This window comes from Peromyscus eremicus, chromosome 5 (genome assembly GCF_949786415.1).
Source record: "Peromyscus eremicus chromosome 5, PerEre_H2_v1, whole genome shotgun sequence".
Lineage (NCBI taxonomy): Eukaryota > Metazoa > Chordata > Mammalia > Rodentia > Cricetidae > Peromyscus > Peromyscus eremicus.
In genome coordinates, this window is record NC_081420.1 from 76,646,205 (window position 1) to 76,667,283 (window position 21,079).

At 42.3% G+C, this 21,079-nt stretch overlaps 1 protein-coding gene across 1 annotated transcript in view; it reads right to left on the reverse strand.

Moving 5' to 3' along the window:
• Positions 1 to 20,831, reverse strand: part of Epc1 (enhancer of polycomb homolog 1) — an 86,207-nt gene extending 65,376 nt beyond the window's left edge. The window contains exon 1 of the mRNA XM_059263745.1: positions 20,639 to 20,831. Coding sequence (XP_059119728.1) covers positions 20,639 to 20,641 — 3 coding nt within the window. The 5' untranslated portion in view covers positions 20,642 to 20,831. The remainder of the gene's footprint in view (positions 1 to 20,638) is intronic.
• Between the last annotated feature and the right edge of the window lie 248 nt (positions 20,832 to 21,079).

A 21,079-nucleotide genomic window follows, 5' to 3' on the forward strand; every position in this document is an offset into this window, starting at 1 on the left:
AACATGGCCTGCATCTGCACTCTGCATCCAGTTCCTCGTCACCTCCACAGGAGGGAAGAGAAAGTGAAGATTCCAAACCCATGGAGTAAGATTACAGGTGACAGAGATGAGTCACAGAGCAAGAGGAGAAGAGCACAGAGGATGGAGCCCCAGGGAATGCCCGGGAGTCCAGACAGCAGGGGAAGAAGGGTCAGGGAAAGGACTAGAAGAGAGAGAGTCGGGAGAAGCTTGTAGACAAGATGAGCTAGCTCGTCAGGAATACAAAGGAAGGAGCTGGTCACCAGAGAGGAGAGGATCATTTCTATAGGGTGCTGTGTGCAAACAGGCTGAGGAGTTAACAAGGGGGTTGGAGGAATGACCGGCCGTGGTACCTGGAGCGCCTTAGTCATCCATCGGTGGCTAAAGCTAAGCAAAATTTCCACTCATTTCCAAGTGCCTTCCTATAAGGATTTTCTTCACATTTATTTATTTCTCTATTGTGGGAGAGGAGGCAATGCCACGGCCCATGTATAGAGGTCAGAGGTCAGTACTCTCTCCACCTGTGGATCCTGGGCACTGAACTCAGGTTGTCAGGCTGGGCAGCAAGCACTCTTCTCAGCAAGCACTGAGCCATCCCGCTGGCCCTGCCCTCCAATTAGACTTTTGTAGTTTGTTGTCCTTATAGTTTGAATTTGAAATGTCCCTCACAGGCTCATGGATTTGAACACTTGGGCTCAGCCCGTGGTGCTGTTTTGGGAAACTGTAGACCCTTGTGGACATGGAGTCTAGCTGGCAGACATAAGCCTTAGAAGCCTTTTGAGGATTCTACACTAGCCTCGATCCCAGTGTGGTTCTCTGCTTCCGGGCAGTGCCATGGAACAAATCCCTACTACCATGAATTCAGCCATGTCTTCGCCACAAGACTGACCTTTCTCTTTCAACTGTTCTTCCCCTAAGTGCTCTGTCTGCTATTCAACAGCAACAACAAGGAAAGTAACTAATTCATTCACCTGCCAAAAGGAATTGAAGCTTAAGTATCAGTCCAGGTTGAGGCCCCAGCCTGAGGCTCTCAGAATTCACCCTCATGGCTCCCTTACATGAAAAGGACGCATTCCGCACAGGCATGCATTTTGTACATCCTCCTTCTGGGTTCAAAGATGCAGGAGCTGCTGCACCAAAGACCAGTCTGCCTCCAGGAATTACAGACAGAGGTAGAATTCACATCCTGATCTGATTTCCTGAGATCTGAGTTTTCCAAACACAGGACACATAAGGCCAAAGCCAAGACAAGTGGTGCTGTGTTGACACCTTGAGATGGGGTAACATATTTGTTTAATTGATTTATTCATAAGGTTAACATTTTGGTGTTTTCATCTCTGCCAATCTTTTCGGGCTTGCTTTGTTAGTTTTGAGTTTACTTTTTCCTTTGCTTGTTTTACATTATCAGAATAACACTACATATTCTTGATAAAACTACTGCTATCTGTTTTATGGTCTTTGTATCTCCATACAATTTGAGGATGTTCCCTTATTACTAAATATGTTTTTAAAAGTATTTGATTATTTTTCAGACATGGTCTCACTGTGTAGCCCAAGCTGACCTCAAACTTGCTACCCCCTGCCACAGTAACCCACTACTGCTTATGTTCAGCCTAATAGTATGTACCATCGTTTTCTTAAGCATTATCCTTTTTAGGGACCCTTCCTGTACACTGATTCTTGTTTACTATAAAGAACACAGATATGAACAGACGGTGGTGGTGCATGCCTTTAATCCCAGCACTCAGGAAGATCTCTGAGAGTTCAAGGTCAGCCTGAGCTATAAAGTGAGTTTCAGGACAGCCAGGATGATAGAGAGAAACTGTCTCAACAAACACACATATAATCTTAATAGGACACTTACGATAAAAAAAAAAATGACTTAAAAGTTTCATGGTTTAAGACAGAAAAGAGTGAATGTGTGGTTCTTTGAATAAAGATGATTCTGTGTCTATAAAAATTAAGGTTGACAACAGTTTTTCATCTTGAGTAGCTGGGAAAAAAACTTGGTCTTAAATACTAATATTTCTTTCCAGATATTAATTTGGCATTTTCCAAAAGTGTGGTTTTATAACACACCAGTCCAGATACTCTAAGACAAGAGCTACCTATAGTTATATAAAAAACCAGCAGGGCTGGATGCGTAGCTCCATGGGAGAACACTAGCCTAGCATGTTAAAGACCCTAGGCTCCACCCTTAGCACTGAAGAAATCAATGAATACATGAACTTATAAGCCTGGAAAATTACTATAGATTACACCTTGCCCTTTAAAAAGTTGTGGTTTCATGATGTATAGGCTCAGGGGCAACCTGCAGAAAGAAAACGTATGCTTAATACAATGTATCTCAAATGTAGCTATGCTTAATACAATGTATCTCAAATGTACCTGAATGTACCTATAGCACACTTTGGCAAATTCTAGTCAAGACAACTCAAGGAAACAGAAAAATCTCTAACTACATTATGCATCTAATTATCTAAGATGCCTGATCACAAACTTTGAAAAAGCTTGAAGATCTATATAGCCATAAAGGATTATATTTATTACCACTGGTTAAGAGTTTCTAAAAACTATTTGTTTTTATTTTTAATTATGTGGGTATGTATGAAGAATGTGTAGATCCCCTGAAGTTGGAGTTAGAGGTGGCTATGAGTCACCCCACACAGGAAGTGGGAACCGAACTGGGGTCCTCTGCAAGGGCAGCAGGTGTTTGGAACTGCTGAGAGTCTCTTCAGAGCCGGATTAAGATTTTTATCCTAATAATAAACAATGTTAAGCAAGACATTTAAACAAAGAACCGGACAGAATTCCTACAGAAACTAGAGCAGATCACTACTGCTACACTCCACCATAAAACTCTCTATCTAAAAAAGTTCAGCTTTATTTGATCCTCAAAACTTCTCAAAGTGAACTCTGGTTGGAAACTGCTTTACTCTAGGCTAAGCCCTTAGAGCTGTTCTTTCCCATTTCAAAAGCCAGGAATCATAAAACCTTTCAGCAAGGCTGTCCCGAGGATTTGATGAAATACTTCATGCAAAAAGAGTGCCCTGAGCCAGCTTCTTTTTTTCTTTTTTTCTTTTCTGAGTCAAGGTCTCACTATGTAGACCAGGCTAGCCTAGAACTTCACCATACAGCCCAGGCTGGCTTCAAGCTAGTGATCCTCCTGCATCAGCCTTCCCAGTGCTGCAATTGTAGGTATGTGTCACCTTCACAGGACCCATTTCTAAAGGACATCTGTACCATACTTACTTTACTTTCCCCAGCTTTATTTTTATCCCTTGTTACTGCCAGGGAACAAAACCTGGACCTCACGCATGCCAGGCAAGCATCCTATCCACGTCCAAGCCACGCCCACAGCTCTGCAATTTACTTTCTGTGTGCTTGGCATGAAAGGTAATAGTGTTTGTAAGGGCCTCAACTCCTTTAAGTAATGAAACAATAAAAACCCTCAAACCAAACACCTACATGATATTTTATAGAACTGGTGTATGAAAGCCTGGTATTTTCATAGTCTACAGGGGGCTGCCTCCTTTGATTCTTTTCCATTTAGCAGACGCGCACCATTCAGGCAAGGAAGGCTTGTACAAGGAGCACCTCCCCTGCTCTATTCACCTCACTGCCAGGTGATGAACTGTCAACTAAAAGGTTGTCCAGTGACTGCTCAAACTCCCATGGCCCAAAGCTTCCAAGAGTTACCAGGGGGAAACTGCCCAGCTACTGTTTGCCTCGGGGAGAGTGGAGACGGTTAAGTAAGGATTTACATTCAAAACACCCATAGGACCTGGAAAGGACAGTAGCTTCCTGGGTTGAAGATCTGGATCCCAATCTAATATCTACTATTTGCCATGACTGCTCTGGTTTCAGCCCGAAGTGTCCTTGAAAGGCTTGTGTGTAGAAACCTCGGCTCCCAAGACATTATCAGAGGTGGATGCTGGGATACTGACCCTGAGCTCGTCAATGATTGACAAGACATTCACAGACTTGTGAGGGAAGGGGTTCGGCTGTCAAAGTGAACTCTTTCTCTCCCTCCCTCTGCTTCCTGACAGCCTTTAGGTGAGCAGCTAAGTCCCATTACATGCTCCCAACCACATGGTACACAGCCTGCCACTGACTGACTAAGTTACCACGGGCCACAACCTCAAACATGTGAGCCAAAGTAGATCTTTGCTGCTGATTTTCTCAGGCATTCTGTGATATCCTCAGTTGACTAACACAATGGAACTACAGAAATGATTCTTTCCTGAGTGGGAAGACTTTATATGAGTGGTCTAAGGAATGAAATCTTGGTCTCTCTCCTCTTAGGCAATTATCCAGAACAAATGAGATAATAGTACAGTGAGAACCATCTCTACAAATTCCAAAGTGCCATACCAATATAAGGACGAGCAGATGAGTCCATTCAGTTTCAACAGGGTAGCTGGGAGGGAAGGCATGCAGCCCTCAGAACAACACAGTAGAGCATAAAATCCATGCCCCGTTCAGTGCTCCCAATTAATCACAGAGGACATAGTTGCTAGAAGGTTCTTCACCCAGTTTCCTTTCATACGAAACCTTTAAAACCATTTTACTTATTTTAATAGTCTTTTCTTCCTCTTTTTAATTTATCTGGCCATAGTTCATCACTGGGCTTTAGAGAATGTCCAAATCAGGCCCAAGTGACCACTGAGTCAAGTGCCACTCCCAGCACCCACATGATAGTTCAAAACCATGCAAAACACACCTCAAGTGACCTGACGCCCTCTCCTGGCCGTTTTAGGCACTGCATGCACGTAAGGCACAGACATGTGCAGGCAAAATGCCCACACAAATAAAAATAAAGAAAAACATGTTTAAAAGAGCATGATTTCATGATACTGCCTCCTCCTGTTGTGTTTCAATGACTTGTCTTAAAAAGAAGAAGGCATTTCCAGCCATGTGATATTTTTTTAGAACTGACTTACAAATAAGCTAAAAATTAATCCATAACGATCATGGTTATTCAGGAGCATCTTCTTTTAAAGGAATGAGGTTCCAATGTCCTGTTGCCAGCCAGCTGTGTGATCTCTGCCCTCTCCCTGTGTTGCTGGGCACCAAACCCAAAGCCTTGCTCATGCCACACCATGCTCTACACTGAGCTACAAACACCCCCGACCTCGATCTCCTGTCTCCCTGTCCTCTACTCTGAAAACGATGAATTCTTGGTGATGACACTTCAATTTTCTGACTACCTCTATTCTCCCGTACGTAGTTCATAGAAAAAAAAAATGATATATGAAAAAAAATTAAATATTGAAAAAGCCAAGCCAAGCCAAGTCTTTGAGAAGCCAAGGCCACGCTCTCAAATAAATGTACCTTACTTTCTTTGAGTACCCTTTTCTTCTAACCTTTGTGTTCACATCTATATTAAAATACTTTAAATAAAACCTCCAACTCCGGTTTATTAAAAAAGAAGAAGGAAAGCTAATCAAAGATGTTCAAGGGCGAGTGAGGTAGCCATGTAGGTGGAGTACTCGCCATGGGGGGCTTGATGACCTGAGCTCCATCCTGGGAGCCCACATAAAGGCAAAGGTCAGAACCAGCTCCACAAGGCTGTCCTCTGACCTCCACACATGGGTCAGGACACCACCCCCATAAACAATAATAATGAGTAAAACATTTAAAAAGCTTTTGAGATCTGTGATTTGTAATGAAACTATGCTTTCAGTATTTCCCGATAATATGTATACCTACGTGGTAGACAAAGGCTAGTTTAGAGTTTTAAGAGTCCATTAAATAAAATCCTGAGAGATGCTTCAGGGACAGGATGACCGAGTCAAGGGAGAGAGGGTGCATTAGGGATCCCTAACACTTGACAGCAGACAAAAGGGTTTTCTTTTCTTTTTTTCTTCATCACTGGGGATCCAAATCAGTGCCTCTTGCATGCTGAGTCCTCATCCTGCCCCACAAAAGGTTCCTACAGGACAGCTGGATGTAGCTTTGTACTGTGATCAAATGTGACTTGAGGGCTCCGAGCAGCTTACAAACAATCATTAAAGCTAGAAAAGAAGGATGCAGGATTCAAATGAAAAGAAAGACAAAGACTTCTTAACAAAGGCTGACACAGAAATGATTCAAAAAATAGTCTGGGGAGGGGAAAAAAAATCTGCAACTAGTGTGACAGTCTTCCTGAAAAAGGATGGAGAATTTCCTTGTAGCAGGTTTAGAAAATAATTAACACAAGAGTAAGTCAAAGAACCAAACAATGACAGAAACACTTCAGGCACTTGAGCAATCTGAAGTGTTACATGTATAGAGAATCAATTTAAGTCGGCACAAAAAGCTTGATCATGTTTTATATAACTGAGCTTTTCTGATCTGATTTGTTTACCAAGCCCTATCCCAGGCCAGCTTTGTGTTACAAACCACAGGAGAGAACAAAGAAAAGGATGTTTTTGACTTTGGTCAATTTATTTCCTGTTCACATAAACAGCCTACGCTATTTTTATACCCTATTTCAAAAGGTACCATTTGTTATCTTTATGCTTCCAGATTACAAAATTATTTATTGAAACAAAATATGGGTAATAGTTCATAAATCTACAAAGTAATTTATTTACATCTAGCTTAGGCCAAAAGTATATTTACTGTTTCTGGTTCTCCTTAATAAAATTGGAAATCAATATCCAATAACCACAGAAGAGTGTCGCCCTAATTAATTTGGTCTTTTAAAGAGATAAATGAGGCGTATCAATACACATAGAAGGCGGTGAAACACGGGAACAAAGTGCAGCGTGCAAGGACAAATTACAGCCTGCAAACACAGGCAGGGTGCTGAGAATCAGGGCGGGTGTGTGTGTGTGTGTGTGTGTGTGTGTGTGTGTGTGTGTGTGTGCTAGCAGAGAGGGGAGGGTGGAGGGAGGCAGAAAGGGAATTCCAAACTCAAGTGGGCTTCACTTAATGCTGTGTTGACTAAGGCAAATTGCAGCATATAAAAAGGGTGTTTAAGAGGAGAGTTCAGGGGATAAGGGCACTCACTGGCTGGGCAAGCCTGACAGACGACCTGAGCTGACTCCTGGAACCCACGTGGTGGAAGGAGAGTCCTTTGACTTCCGTGTGCACACCATTGCATGCAAATTTGCATGTGCAGTCATGCGTGCTTCTGCGCACACACACACACACATACAAATAGGTGTATAAAATAATTTTTAAAGGTATATGAGGAAACTTTCATTCTTTTACAGCTAACATCACTAATTATTCAAACATTTAAAAAGCTAGCACAAGGTGAATTTTGGCGGCAGTATTTGAGTAAATTTATTGCAGACAATTTTAAATGCAGACATTATGAAAAGTTTCACTCAAAGTCCAACAGATGGTGGCCATGGTGGCAAATGACTATCAGTGCACTTTAGGAGGCTGAGGGTAGAAGAAATGGAGTTTGAGCTACAAAGTGAGATGCTGTATAAAACAGCCAAGAATAACTCCAAAAACTTGTACAGTTACATGTTTGAAAATTTAAAATTCTATGTATTACTTAGGTAAAATAAAATGAACATTCAAATTTAAAATGGAATGGTGTGTTTGGTTTTGAGACAGATTCCCATGCCATTCAAGCTGGCCCTAAGCCTCTGGTTATCTTGCCTCTGCTGGGATCATGGTATGTGCCACTACATCTGGCTTAATTCATTATTCACCTGCAGTTTTATTTTCCAGAGTGACTGTGCCCATTCACTGTTTTTTAACAGTGTAGCTAAATACTGGAAAAATGAAAGATCTGGGGCTGGAGAGATGGCTCAGTTGTTAAGAGAGCGCACTGCCCTTCTAGAAGACCTGATTACAGTTCCCAGCACCTACATCTGGTAGTTCACAAGCATCTGTAACTCCAGTTCCAGGCGACTGGACGCTCTCTTCTGGCCTCTAAGAGCAATTGCATTCATATGTAAATTCCCCCCCCCCACATACATGCATACATAAAAAGAAAAGAAAATCCACTTTAAAAGGCAAAATCTTAGAATCATGTAAATGTGTGCTTTCCAGTTGAAACACACTTGTGTGAAGCTCTGGGTTCCTATACACTGGAGAGGAAATGATGCCCAGAACGTTTTCTGTCCTCTAAGATAAACATCTATGCTGCTCTGCCATTAGCCATTAGCCTATAACAGTTAAGCTAGTATTTTACTACCTGTTGATTTCTATTCATTCTGAGGAAGAGACTGAGAGTGTTAATATAAGTTGTATTAGAAATATACACTCACAGTTGACAAGAAATGTTAAAGAGACAACCTACAAATTCCATCAACTCTTTGGTGCCCGCACGCTGCCCCCTGCTGCCCTGTGCCTGTTCACTGAAGCCGTTTTCAACTTTCAATCTTCCCACCTCTTTACCCTCCAGTCAAAACTGACCAGAGGCTGAGACTGCGGCATGCGGAAGCTTTCCTTTCGACGGTCGGTCGGTGGCAAGCGGATGATAACACACAGAGGCAGTTTCCTCCTCTTTTGTGGGTTAACATCTGGACTGTTCTGGAAGTACTGAGTTCTAGATCACCCCGCTGGAGGTTCCAAGCGCCACCCCACTGTGTTCTAGTTCTTTCCAGAGTCCTTGTGTGTCCCTGGGTCTTAACCTATGCTCATAGTGCTTTCTTTAGCTCACATGGCATGTCTGCTGGTCCATTTCTGCGAGTGCAAAGTCCGCCCAGCACACAGGGCTCCGGCCAAAGCTGCCTCCTCTAGAGTTTACCCCTTTCCCAAATCAAGTCCTTTCTGCTTTCTCTTTAAACCACAGTTTTTTGTTTTGTTTTGTTTTGTTTTGTTTTCCGGAGCTGAGATCGAACCCAGGGCCTTGTGCTTGCTAGGCAAACGCTTTACCACTGAGCTAAATCCCCAACCCCTTGTTTTGTTTTTTAAATGTGGTAGAAGTCCAATAAAGATTTGCTTAATAGGTGAAAAGGAGATGATACAGAAACTCTTGAAAAGTCTGTTTCATTCACTGGTGTGTGTGTGTGTGTGTGTGTGTGTGTGTGTGTGTGTGTGTGTGTGTGGTGCCTGCACACTAAGTCTGTGCAGGTGAGCATCCAAGGGTGCAAATGCAGAGGCCACAGCAATACGTCGTGTGTCTTCCTTGATCACTCTCCGTCTTACTGACTTGAGACGGGGTCTCTGGCTGAAGAAGAAACTAGGTTCTGGTGCTGGACTGGCTGGGTCAAGCTGTCTCCAGCCCCCAACACTGAGGTTCTATAAGCATGCGTGCGCGGGCGGCCTTTTCATCTGAGGGGTGTGGATTCGAACCCAGTCCTCAGGCTTGTAGCACAAGCGCTCCTACCACTGAAGCATCTTCCCAGTCCCTCACTGACTTTTAATAAAGCCCCTGGAGAAGGCAGCACTCCACCCCAGCAGCCGTTCTAATACTGAGAGTCCGTGTGTTTAAATGAGGCAATGGGGGTGAGGGTGGGGACTGGGCTTGACCCAGGGCCCCACATAAGGTAAGCAAGTGCTCTACTGCTGAGCTAAGTTCTCAGATGCGGGGTGATCTTCTAATGCCCATCTTATCTCCTAGAGTTGGGATCTCAAGTTTCCTACAGTTATTAAAGATTGGGGGTCATGGTGGTGCTATGTGGAGATGGTGGAGCCTTTATTTAGGAGGTTGGGCCAAGTGGGAAGACTTCAGATCATTGGGGGCAGTCTCATGGGGAGAGGTAGGGACACATTCCTTCATTCTGTTTAGCTTACTGGCCATAATGTGGGTCTGCTCCGCCCCAGGTCTCCACTATCACCACCTGGCACCACAACACAGTGATAGGTCTCTAGCGACAGACCAGAACCTCTAAAGCTGAGCCAGTAACTCTTCTGTCTTTACAAGTTCATTATCTCAGATAATTTGTTGCAGTGATCATGGAAAAGCATGGAAAGGTGTTTTGATCTCCGCAATCAGAAAGTGAGTGCAGAGAAGGTATTGGGTGCTTAGGTGCTCCGAACGCATTAACTCACTGTTCTCACAGCGCTAACATGAGGTAGCAATACCACCTGTCACAAGAAACCGAGGGTCTGGGTGACGACCTCACTGGTCTAACATAATCCGGGTGTAAAGGGTGCAGCTCAGAATGCAGGTGAGTACACTCAGGAGTGATTCATTTGTAGAGTATCCTCAACTGGAAGGGAAGACGTCTAGTTGGCTTTTCTGTATTACCCTGTTAACTGGGGCTCTCTGGAAATAGAACCATAGAGTCAAACAAACCCCTGTGAGACCTCTGGAGCCCCACCAGGTATGCTGTTTTACATGACAGAAAGTGAAGCCATGTGGCATCCGGCCATGTTGAAAAGTCTCTGAGGCTTAGATATAAAAGACTATGTTATATTCTAAAAGATTAAGAAATACAAAATCTAAATATCTGTCCATGGAGTCACCTGTGTGAGGACCATAAAATTCTAATCCAAACTGAGTATGGTGGCACATGACTGAGGCAGGAGGTTCACAGGTTTGAGGTTATCCTGGGCTACATAATAAGAACATGTCTCAGAATATCCAAAATAAAATGAAATTTAAGAACAATTTTAATCTTCCTTAAAATTAGGTAAAGGCAGGTCAATATCTAACTGAAATATGCTCCTGGAATATCTTTTATTTATTTATTTGTCTGTTTGTTTGTTTTTAATTACATGCTTTAATCTAATGAGCCCTGGGAAGTAAGTTTTTTTTTAAAAAATGATTTATTTATTTGCATTGATGAGTCTGTGTAAAGGTGCTAGATCTCCTGGAACTGGAATTACAGACAGTTGTGTGCTGCCATGTGGGTGCTGGGAATTGAACCCAGGTCTTCTGGAAGAGCAGCCAGTGCTCTTAACCACTGAGCCATTTCTCCAGCCCTGGAATATCTTTTAAATTAAAAACCACAGTGAACACAAGGGAGACCCAGCATGGCTCAGCAAGCCCCCGACAAGGATGTAGCTGTCTTGTAACTAAAATCCCTACTTATCAGACCCCAGATGCTTGCAAGTCACCCGGGAGGCAACTCCCAGGGACTGTACGTGAGGGTGTAACTGTCTCCTTAGTAGCTGAGCATGCCACAAGCCAGAATGACTTAGAATGCACAGTAAAAGTACAGTGATCACTTTACTTTTTGAAACAGGGTCTCATGTGGCTAGCCTTGAACTCACTATGTAGCTGAGGTAGTCCTTGAATGCCTAACCTTTCTCAAGTGCTAGAATTACAGGCAAGTGTCCCCACGCCTAGCTCCTAGGTGATTTCATTGAAAAGAGCGGTACTGGTTAAGAACAATGGACTGGGTGGAGAAGAGGTCAGCCCACTACACTTTTAAGCAGAACACCTACTTAAGTTTGTGGGTCTCTCCCCTGGCTAAAGTCTGTGTGGCCCATGGGCTGTCAGCTTTCTGTTTCCCTTCACAAACAGGCTCAACTGAGCAGTTTTTCTCTGTTTACTTTAGCTCTCCTAGGAGATGGATATCTAGCTAGTAGAAAGGGTAGCAGCACTGGTCCACTGACAGCCCTTCCCAGAGTTTGGCTTCGTGGCTTGTTTCAATAGTTATGAATCTACTGATCTAACTTAGAGATCCTCGGCCTCTAGCTGCATAGCAGAGCAGAAGTCATGAATAGCTGTGGAAATGCTATGCCCAGCTCCAATACAGATCAATAAACTCAGAATCCCCTGAGGTGAGACCTAGGCATGTTTTTTGCAAGTTTCTAGGTGACCCACATGTAGACAGAAGGCTGGGAGGGTAGCCCAGACATGAAGTGCCTGTTTAGCAAGCACAAGGCTCTGGCTTCCGTCCTCAGCACCACACACGTGAATAAACATATGTACACACATGGACAGCACTGAGAAGTACAGGGTTAAGAGTATGAGCCAGCCATAGTGTGGAGGATCCAGATACACTCTGGAACAGGGCTACCCAAGAGAGCCTTCTAGAACATCAGAAATGTCTCATGGTCTGTGCTCTGCCTAGTACAGAAGTAACTAAGTAACCACTTGAAATGCAGACAGTATGACTGAGAAACTGGAACTTCAAAGTTTAAATAAATTCAAATTTAAGTATATATAGATGCATGTAGCAAGTGGACTAGTGCATTGGAGAACCACAGCCCTTGAGTTTTATGCCATTTTAAAGGAGCCTGTCTGTTACTAAATGGGTACTGAATGATGTGTGTGTGTGTGTGTGTGTGTGTGTGTGTGTGTGTGTGTGTGTGTGCGTGCATACCAGTAGCACTGTGTTCTGCATGAAGAGGTCAGAGGACAATTTGGGAGAGTAGGTTCTCTCTCCTTCTGCCACGTAGGTCCCAGGAATTGGCCTCAGGTCATGAGACTTAGCGGCAAGCACCTTGAACCACTGAGCCATCCCCAGATTCTTTTAGATTCTAGGCCACACTACTCACACCTCTTTGAAGTTCTTCACACCATTTTCCTGACAAGAACTCCAGCTGAACGGAAGGACAGACTGAAGGTTATACTGGCTTCTGAGGAAGATAAGGACTGTGAATTAGCTTCTTCCCCCGTCCCCCATTCAGTTAGGGGGAAAAAAGTGAAGGTCTTCAGAACTAGATGTTCTTTAAGTCTTGTAGTTTAATAATGGAGAAGTGGGGTGATTAAACTCTGGGGAAAGTCCTCTTCAATCCTTGGCATAATACAGTCCTTTCCAGCTGGGGGTTGTGCCTTGGAAGATCTAGAGTTTCCAGTGATCTGTGGTGACAGCCTGAGTTCCAGGGCTAAATATAGGTCACTGGCAATGACAGCTTCCCTCTCTCAGGCACTTGGAAACGGAGTCCTATCAATGAATGGGGTTATTCATGGTTGGTGGGATACGAGACCGAGAAGAGCCAGGAACATGGCATGGACAGAGGACTCTTCCCACGGTAACTTACTACTGCATAAAACCAAACTGTGTTTACCTGATTTCCAAAATAACTGGTGAATTGTGAGTTGCTTTTTTGAAGTTCTAAAATGCTTTTTAATTTAACAAAGTTTGAAAGAGCAAGAATGCATTGATAAAACCTAGTAGCAATCCAGACCAGGATACTTACCCACTGCCACGTTTTTAAAATAGATGCAGCACAAGCATGTGAATTGCAATCAAATAAATTTCAACTGTGAAATCAACACCCGTCAAGTCTTTGTCCACTATCACTTTCAGTGAGGCCACCCTGCCCACCCTATTTAATACAGCAATATGTATTCATTCATTATATCTGCCACTTATGACAGTTTGTGACCCATTTTTTGAGGCCCAATTAAGTATCATGGCTTATAGCCTGAATGTACCGGGCAGTGTTCTCCAAGGGTGTACCCCGAAGGACTGCATACAGGTCATTTGGGACTGGCTTAAAGAGCAGATTCTCATAGAACACCCCCAGACTTTCTGATTACAGAACTGGAGAGGTGCAAGACAGCACTCTGTGTTTTCATAATCCATCCAGGTGAATCTGGCACTAAAATTTAACACCCACTGACCTAAAGTATTGTGAATCCTCCCAAAACTATGCCCCAGGAAAAGGCTTCCTTATAACTTGAAGTTGAAAATGACTGAAACATTTTATTATTTTCCTTAAGTTATCATCATCATCATCATCATCATCATCGCCAGGGAGTGGGTACATGTAGAGGGCAGGGAACAGCTTTCAGGAATTCTTTTTCTTTTTCCACCATGTGTCTCCAGGTCATTAGGAGTGGGCATCAAGCACCTTTATCCAATGAGCCATTTTAGAACCTAAACCTGGCCTTGTATGTTATAAAATAGAAGTCATTATTCTATCTGGACTTAATTTTATGAGTAGTGAATTTCCCTATTTCAACAAAGCTTATTTGTTTTTTGAATGTAACTCATTTTTGTAAGTTTAAAATTTGTAAAAAAAAAAAAAAAAAAAAAAAATCAACCTCTGAACGAATCTCATGAGACATGCTTGATGATGTCATCCAAGGGTACCTTAAACCCAGCATAGAAGACTTTCAGAAGTAGGGCTGGGGCGATCACTCTGCAGGTAAGAGCCTGTGCACCTCAGCCTGATGACTGAGTTGGATTCCCAAAACCCCAGATGCAGAGAGAACCAACACAAGTTGTCTGACCTCCAGGTGCATATACTAGAAACCACACACGCACCCAATAGTAATAAAGAAAAAGAAAATTTTAAAGAGGCCAGGCGGTGGTGACACACGCCTTTAATCCCAGCACTCGGGAGGCAGAGGCAGGCGGATCTCTGTGAGTTCGAGGCCAGCCTGGGCTACAAAGTGAGTTCCAGAACAGGCTCCAAAGCTACACAGACAAACCCTGTCTCGAAAAAACAAAACCAAAAAAAAAAAAAAAAAAGAAAAAGAAAAGAAAATTTCAGATGCACATCACTGCTAAATGAGGATCACTCCTCCCATGAAGTGATTATTGGTTATGAAATAATGAATACACTCACTAGAAAATTATGCAGTTAATAACATATCATGCATTTAAAAAGTGTCAATTCACAAAATGCAAATTTGCAGCTGTCTACTGTGGCAGCAGCGAAGAGGAGGGGAGGCTACAGGCTGTGACCTCAGACCTCTAAGTGCCAACTCTAGTTTTTCATTTACTAGGTAATGTGGGTCGCGCCTAAGGTGTGCCAATTTCTCTGTCTGTTTCCTCCATAAAAAGGAGTTTAACTGTCCTTTCCTACTTCGTGTGCAGATTCCGAGACAGTCAATTGGGCTGTCACCGCCTTTCAAAATACTTGTTCACTTATTTGTGTGCGTCTGCACGTGTTTACACATACCGTGTACGGGGTGGTGCCTGTGGAAACCGGAAGAGGGTGTCAGATCTCCTGGAACGGGAGTGACAGGTGGTTGTGAGCCGCCATGTAGGGGCTGGGAATCGAACATAGGTCCTCTGGAATTCCAGAGCAGCAAGTGCTCTTAACTACTGAGCCATCTCTCCAGCCCTGGTTGTTCCTCTTTAAATTAGCTCATCTGTGTCTAGTCTGGTCACCAGGAACACAGAAGACACTAACAGGCATCACTCCAGAGTACGCACACAATTAAGTCTACACAAAGCAAATACGAGCTAATGACAATGAATTCTGGACACCCAGCAAGTACACACCCTTCTAAGCATTTGTCTCTAGCCAAACCCACTGTGCGTGACTGGGTAAAGTGAAGTGTGTCCAGTGACCTCTGTGCTTCTGGGAAAGGACATCTCCCTTTGCAAAAACAGAGTCTCTTCATTTCAAAACTAGAACCCTAGACTGCTGAGTGTATCTCAGCAGTCATCTTGGTATCACGGACAATGTCAAAGGAGAAAACCCCCAAGAAGGTACATAAAATGGATGAGCTAGTCAAACCTAGAGCTGGCTTTCCTCCAGATTACTAACTTAGTTAAATAATAAATAGCCTTAGTTTTAACATTGTTATCAGCAGGGTTCTATGTTAGTGTGAAAACAAATTAGGTGATCAACATACCCAGCTAGTATGTGCTAAGTGGTCCTATAACAAAATAATTTTTGCTATCTTAAATCACTACAGCAACTCCTTAACCATTCCTTCTTCAATTTGTCTATGCAGAAATAACATTAATTTGACTTTTCCTGCTCCATACTTGCTTAGTAGACTAAACGTCAGCTAGATGTCTAATGTTTTAACTTCATAAAATATTTGTTTTGTCTTTAAAATTTCTGCTCTATGTCATTAGGAATCGCTACAGAAGAGTTTAAAATAAGAATGCATATTAAAAGGAGCTGCTGAGAGGGTTCAGTCAGGAAAGTCCTCGCTGTGTAAGCATGCGGACCTCAGATCAGATGACCAGCACATATGTGAAAAGCCAGGCATGATACCATGTGCCTGTAATCTCAGCAACAGGAGGGAGGCAAAGCCAGGTGAATCCCCGGGGCTTTCTTGCCAGCCAGCATAGTGTGTAACTAGTGAACCCTGGGTCCCAGTCAGAGACTCTGCCTCAAACACATGAAATTACTTCTAATGTAGTCTTTGGTGACTCTTTTTACTTGCCTATATTAATGTAAAGGTTGATAATGAACACAGTGCTGTTTAAGTCATGGCTATGTGAGTAAAATGTACAAAATACATTCCATAATAAAAATCATGAGCCAGGAGTGGTGGTGCGCACCTTTAATCCCAGCACTCAGGAGGCCGAGGCAGGTGCATCTCTGTGAATTTGAGGCTAGCCTGGTCTACAAAGTGAGTTCCAGGACAGCCAGGGCTGTTACACAGAGAAACCCTGTTTTGAAAAAACAAACAAACAAACAAACAAACAAACTAAAAATCAATATATATTATCTTTTTGTTGCTGCTGTCTTTTGTTTTGGGTTCTTTCTTTTCTTTTTGAGACAGAATCCCCTATAGCCCAGGCTGGCTTTGAAATCCTGAGTCTTGTGTTACCATGACCCAGCTAAACGGTTTTGTTTTGTTCTTATGTGCATTGGTGTTTGTCTGAATGTATGTCTGTGTGAGGGTGTTGGATGGTGTTAGAGACAGTTGCGAGCTGCCGTGCGGGTGCTGGGAATTGCACCCGCTGGAAGAGCAGTCACTAGTGCTCTTAGCTGCTGAGCCATCTCTCCAGCCCCCAAGCTTAACAGTTTTTTAAAAGTTAACATGTCCGGACTCCGGGTTGAATCCTAACCATCAATACAAACAAACAAACAAACAAATGGAGCTCAGAGTCACGCCCCAAACTCATCCTACCAGGGGACCCCCCAAGCGCTTTCTCACACAAATAAGCCAATGTTGTATTTCTTGCTTTGTAATGGGAACGTACATCACATGGCTACCCAGTTATGTAGCTTCTGTTTGGGCTATGAAGGCTGACCACCACCTCCCCAACCTGGCTGTGAGTATTTGGTGCCCAAATTATGATCCTTCAGTGGAAGGACACTTGTCAGATCCATATAAGCAGGGTGAAATTTAAACATTTCTCCCCGTCTAGAAATAATACATGGTCAACGGCTCCAGATGGGAACACCCCACACCTAAGGCCTCAGATTTAAAACATCACTAGAACAAGGAGCCATGTTGGACTTTCAGGTGCATAAGAGAAGGACTCTTTCTCTTCTCCCTCACTACCGTGACCCAGCACCTTGTCCTGTAGATGGAGAGGGGAAGGTCATAAACAACCAAAAAACCCCTGGTAAAACCCATGTTACACACAGCAAGCAGAAACGTGTTTTTCAAGAATGAAATCTTCAGCTCTGCCTTACGTTCTGCTTGGGGTCTTCGTATGAGGGTCATTGTGGAAAGATCAAAACCAAGTCAGAACGCCACACACCCATTTTGCATGTTATTTTTCTTTCCTTGGCAACATCAGTCCAGGAACAGTCAGTTGCCTGTATAGATAGAACATCTGTAGTGTGTCCAAGAAATAACAGAGAAGAGGCAAATTGTGCAAGATGGACCAAACTGTAGCATTTAAAACATGCAGCTTCAGCTCTGGATTGAAGTAGCACTCAGAGAATAGATATTCTTCCCTTTAACAAATTCGTCCCAAGTTAAGGGAGCCTGGCCCTGAGTGTGGTCAGCACCATATCTTACCTCAAGGTCTCTAAGTGCTTCCTCCCTTTGTTGCCTCATCCTACCATTACCTATTACCTAGTGGGCTTGTCTAACCTGGAACGTCCTCAATACGTAGGAATAGAAACAACTACATGGTAAGGAATCAGGGAACTATGCTGGTTCAGTACATTCAGTCTGAATATAATCTTCAGTTTAGTCCTATTACTGAAGATCCAAAATTCATTTTTTCTGAGCTGTATTGTTTAGAATCCAACTTAAAGACGGTCCCTGTCTTCTGTGTCCTTCCTTCTGCAACCTGTTTCCTGACCATCTCACTGTTCATTAATCTCTCCCTCCACAAGAGGGAAGGGCAACACACACACACACACACACACACACACACACACACGCACACACACAGATATTTTAATAGAATCAATTTTGCTACTTGCTACTATTATCTCTGATAAAATTATATGCAAAAAAGTGTCAATTTGACTGAAATGACATAGCAGAATTCTGAAAAAAATAATTTTTGATTGTCCATGATCTAGCAATTACTGCCATGAAAAATTGAATTAGTTTTCTATGTTAAATTTTATAAAGGATTTTTAATGATCAAAGGAAAAATTTGGCTTTATAATTCTAAGCATAACCACACCAAACTCATGAACTAAATGTCTATAAAATCTCATCAATTAAAAAGAATTAATTCCCAAAGAATCAAGAGCTGAAACGAAGCACCAGGTACATTTTAAAATGGAGAATAATATAAAACAGGGAATTCTTTTTACCTCATTGATTTAAACCTCTTTACTTACACGATGATGGAAAGGTCACATCTAGAAGAGTATGTGTGACAGAAATGTCTATGGGTATTTTCAAAAGTAACGACTGAACTCTAATGGTTACTTCCTAATCAATGATGTAATAGTCAAGAGGAGAACAAAGAGGATGCATAGCTACGGATGGACTTCCCAGTTCAGTTTGCTCTTAAAAGACGTGACAGTAGACAAACATTGGTAGTTTCAGAAATTGAACAAAATGAAAAATCACTGCATTATGGAGAACAGAATATTTTAGCACTGAATGTGCTGGGAGGTATATTTTATTCAGCTGATCAACTTCCGAGAACTAAAGTCTCAAGCACAACCAGGTTAGATAATACGTTTATACCTGCAATATTTCATTCCATAAATAATCTATAGTGTCAGAAGCCACACTCGAAGCTGCATTTAGACTCTACAAAGAGAGAAAATGAAACGTACTGGTGAACACATCCAAACCTTCCGAGCAGGGTATAAACAAAATACAGGCACTGGGCATGATTATTCTGAAGTTCAAGGGAAGAGGTAAACAGATTCTAGGAAATACTGTTTCTACTCATTTCCACACATTCTTTTACTCCAGACTGCTGATGGATTAGTGGAAAGGTCATTTACCTATTTCCAAGTAAATAAAGACACTTAACAGCTCCTGACATTGTCACTCTCTCGAGACATAACCTATTAATCAGATAATCCAAACGCTATTTCAGTTGCTTTTATTTTATTTGGCAAATAATATGTTTCAAGGTATAATTACTGATTCCTCCCACTTTCTTTCTGAACTGAGGACACCCCTATTATTTTCACAAGCAACTACAATCTTTACAGAGACCAGTAAAACCGATGTCATATTGTGACATATTTTTGTTCCTAGCAGGCTTTGGGCCTAAATCCCATATTCTCTAATCAGATAACTCTCAAGAACAAAGATGTAACCCCATCCTTACATGTGTGCACATCAATATTTTTAAGTTAAAAGTAGGTATGCAATATTCTTAAAAAATTATCTTAGTTCCGAAAATATTTGCTTTAAAAAAACAAAAAAAACAAAAAACAAGGCTATCTCTAAATTCAAGGACCAGCTCAAAATAAAACAGACATGACAAGCTACTAGAATATCCTCAAGACAGACTCAGAATAGGTATTTGAGAATTCCCTTGATTCAAAATGAAATTCAACTTTCACAACGTCCAAGGAACTAATACTCAAATGTTTTGTTACGTTGAAAAGGTACTAACAGGCATGGTTTTTTAAAATAAGAAAAATAATATAAAATGCTAGTGAGGAGAGAGGGGGTAAACAGCAGCTTATTATTAAAGAGTCTGATAGAGATCATAAATCAGATCAGATCAAACACAACTGGCAACCGAATGCTTGTCCATAATGTCCCCTGAATTGGATGTGACGACATGTCTGCTCTCACCATGGTGCACACAGTGCACAGAAAACGCCTAAATAATAGAGCTGACCAAACTGAACTTTCTTTATGAAAATTAAAGGATAATAGATAAAATCTTGCCCCACCTTTTTTCTTCCTTTTTTCTTTTAGTAAAACTGACAAATTGTTGAGGAGCACTACAGCGCCACCAACACAGATCAATGCAGAACAAAAAAAAAAAAAAAAAAAAAAAAAAGATCTCCCACCGTGTGCAAAAAGAAGAAAACTAGAAAAATACCAAAAATTACAAAATGTCTCCCAAATGTACCTCTCCGGAGAAAACATAAAATAGACCCACAGAGATGAACCGACAAAGAGCTTTAAAGAAATCACATTCTAGACCACAAGTTAGAGCCGCTCAGCAATAAAAGAGCCACTATTTAGGAACAGCCATAACTTAAACCCGGTTATGTCAATCTCCACCTTCATTATACCAGAGCTGCTTTCTGTAGTTTGTATTCAAGTACTCCATCAAGGGAATCACAATAGGTCTATTAAAACAAACAAACAAACAAACAAACAAACAAAAACTACAACGGTAGTTGGCTTGTTGGTAATTTACTCTGGACAAATTAGGCAATAGATAATTTTTATAAAGAGGATATGTACATATTTGGCACTACCAACATTGCTGGCACACAAAAAAAAGTCCATCTTGAAACATCTGAGTTCCCCTGTAGTTCACAGCAATTAAAGTATAATTTTCATTATATATGTTTATCTTTAACAATGGAGAGAAAAACTGTTTTTTTCCCCCTTTTGGTAAAAATTAACCAGATAAAATTACGTGGAACATGCACAGATCGAAGCTAAAGAAGAAGAAAAAATACAAAGATTGGTTTTGTGAGAAGAAACACAATGAAAATCTCTCTTAATCTGGTGCTCCTTTCAAAGATGTAATGCCAAGAATGTTTAAAATTATAAACTTACCATCAGTGTAGGCAAAGCAGCAACCAGCTCTCAAAAAAAAATTGTAACAATATAGGCTGGGGACTGGGTTGTCCAGAAAAAACAGCCTCCGGGCAGCGTACGGATCTTCAAACATCCTGAAAATATTTGGTAAATCAAAAGTGAGACTTTCCTCCATGGAGGGCGGCGGAGCGGGGCGGGCAGCCGCAGGATCCGAGGGCGTTCGGGGGAATGGAGCAGGCTGGAGGATGCGGAGCGGGCGGCGGCGGGAGGCTCGGGGTTAACAACTTTGCGCTGGCGGGCGGGCGGGCGCGCTGATTGGCTGGCGGCCGCCCAGCTCGGCCCTCGCTCCCGCCTCCCGCAGCTCGGAAAGAATGCACGACTGTGCCATTTTATACCGGGCTCGGGAGAGCGCCGCCGCCCGGGCCTGAATCGGGGCTCGGGATTAAGTGACAAGCACAA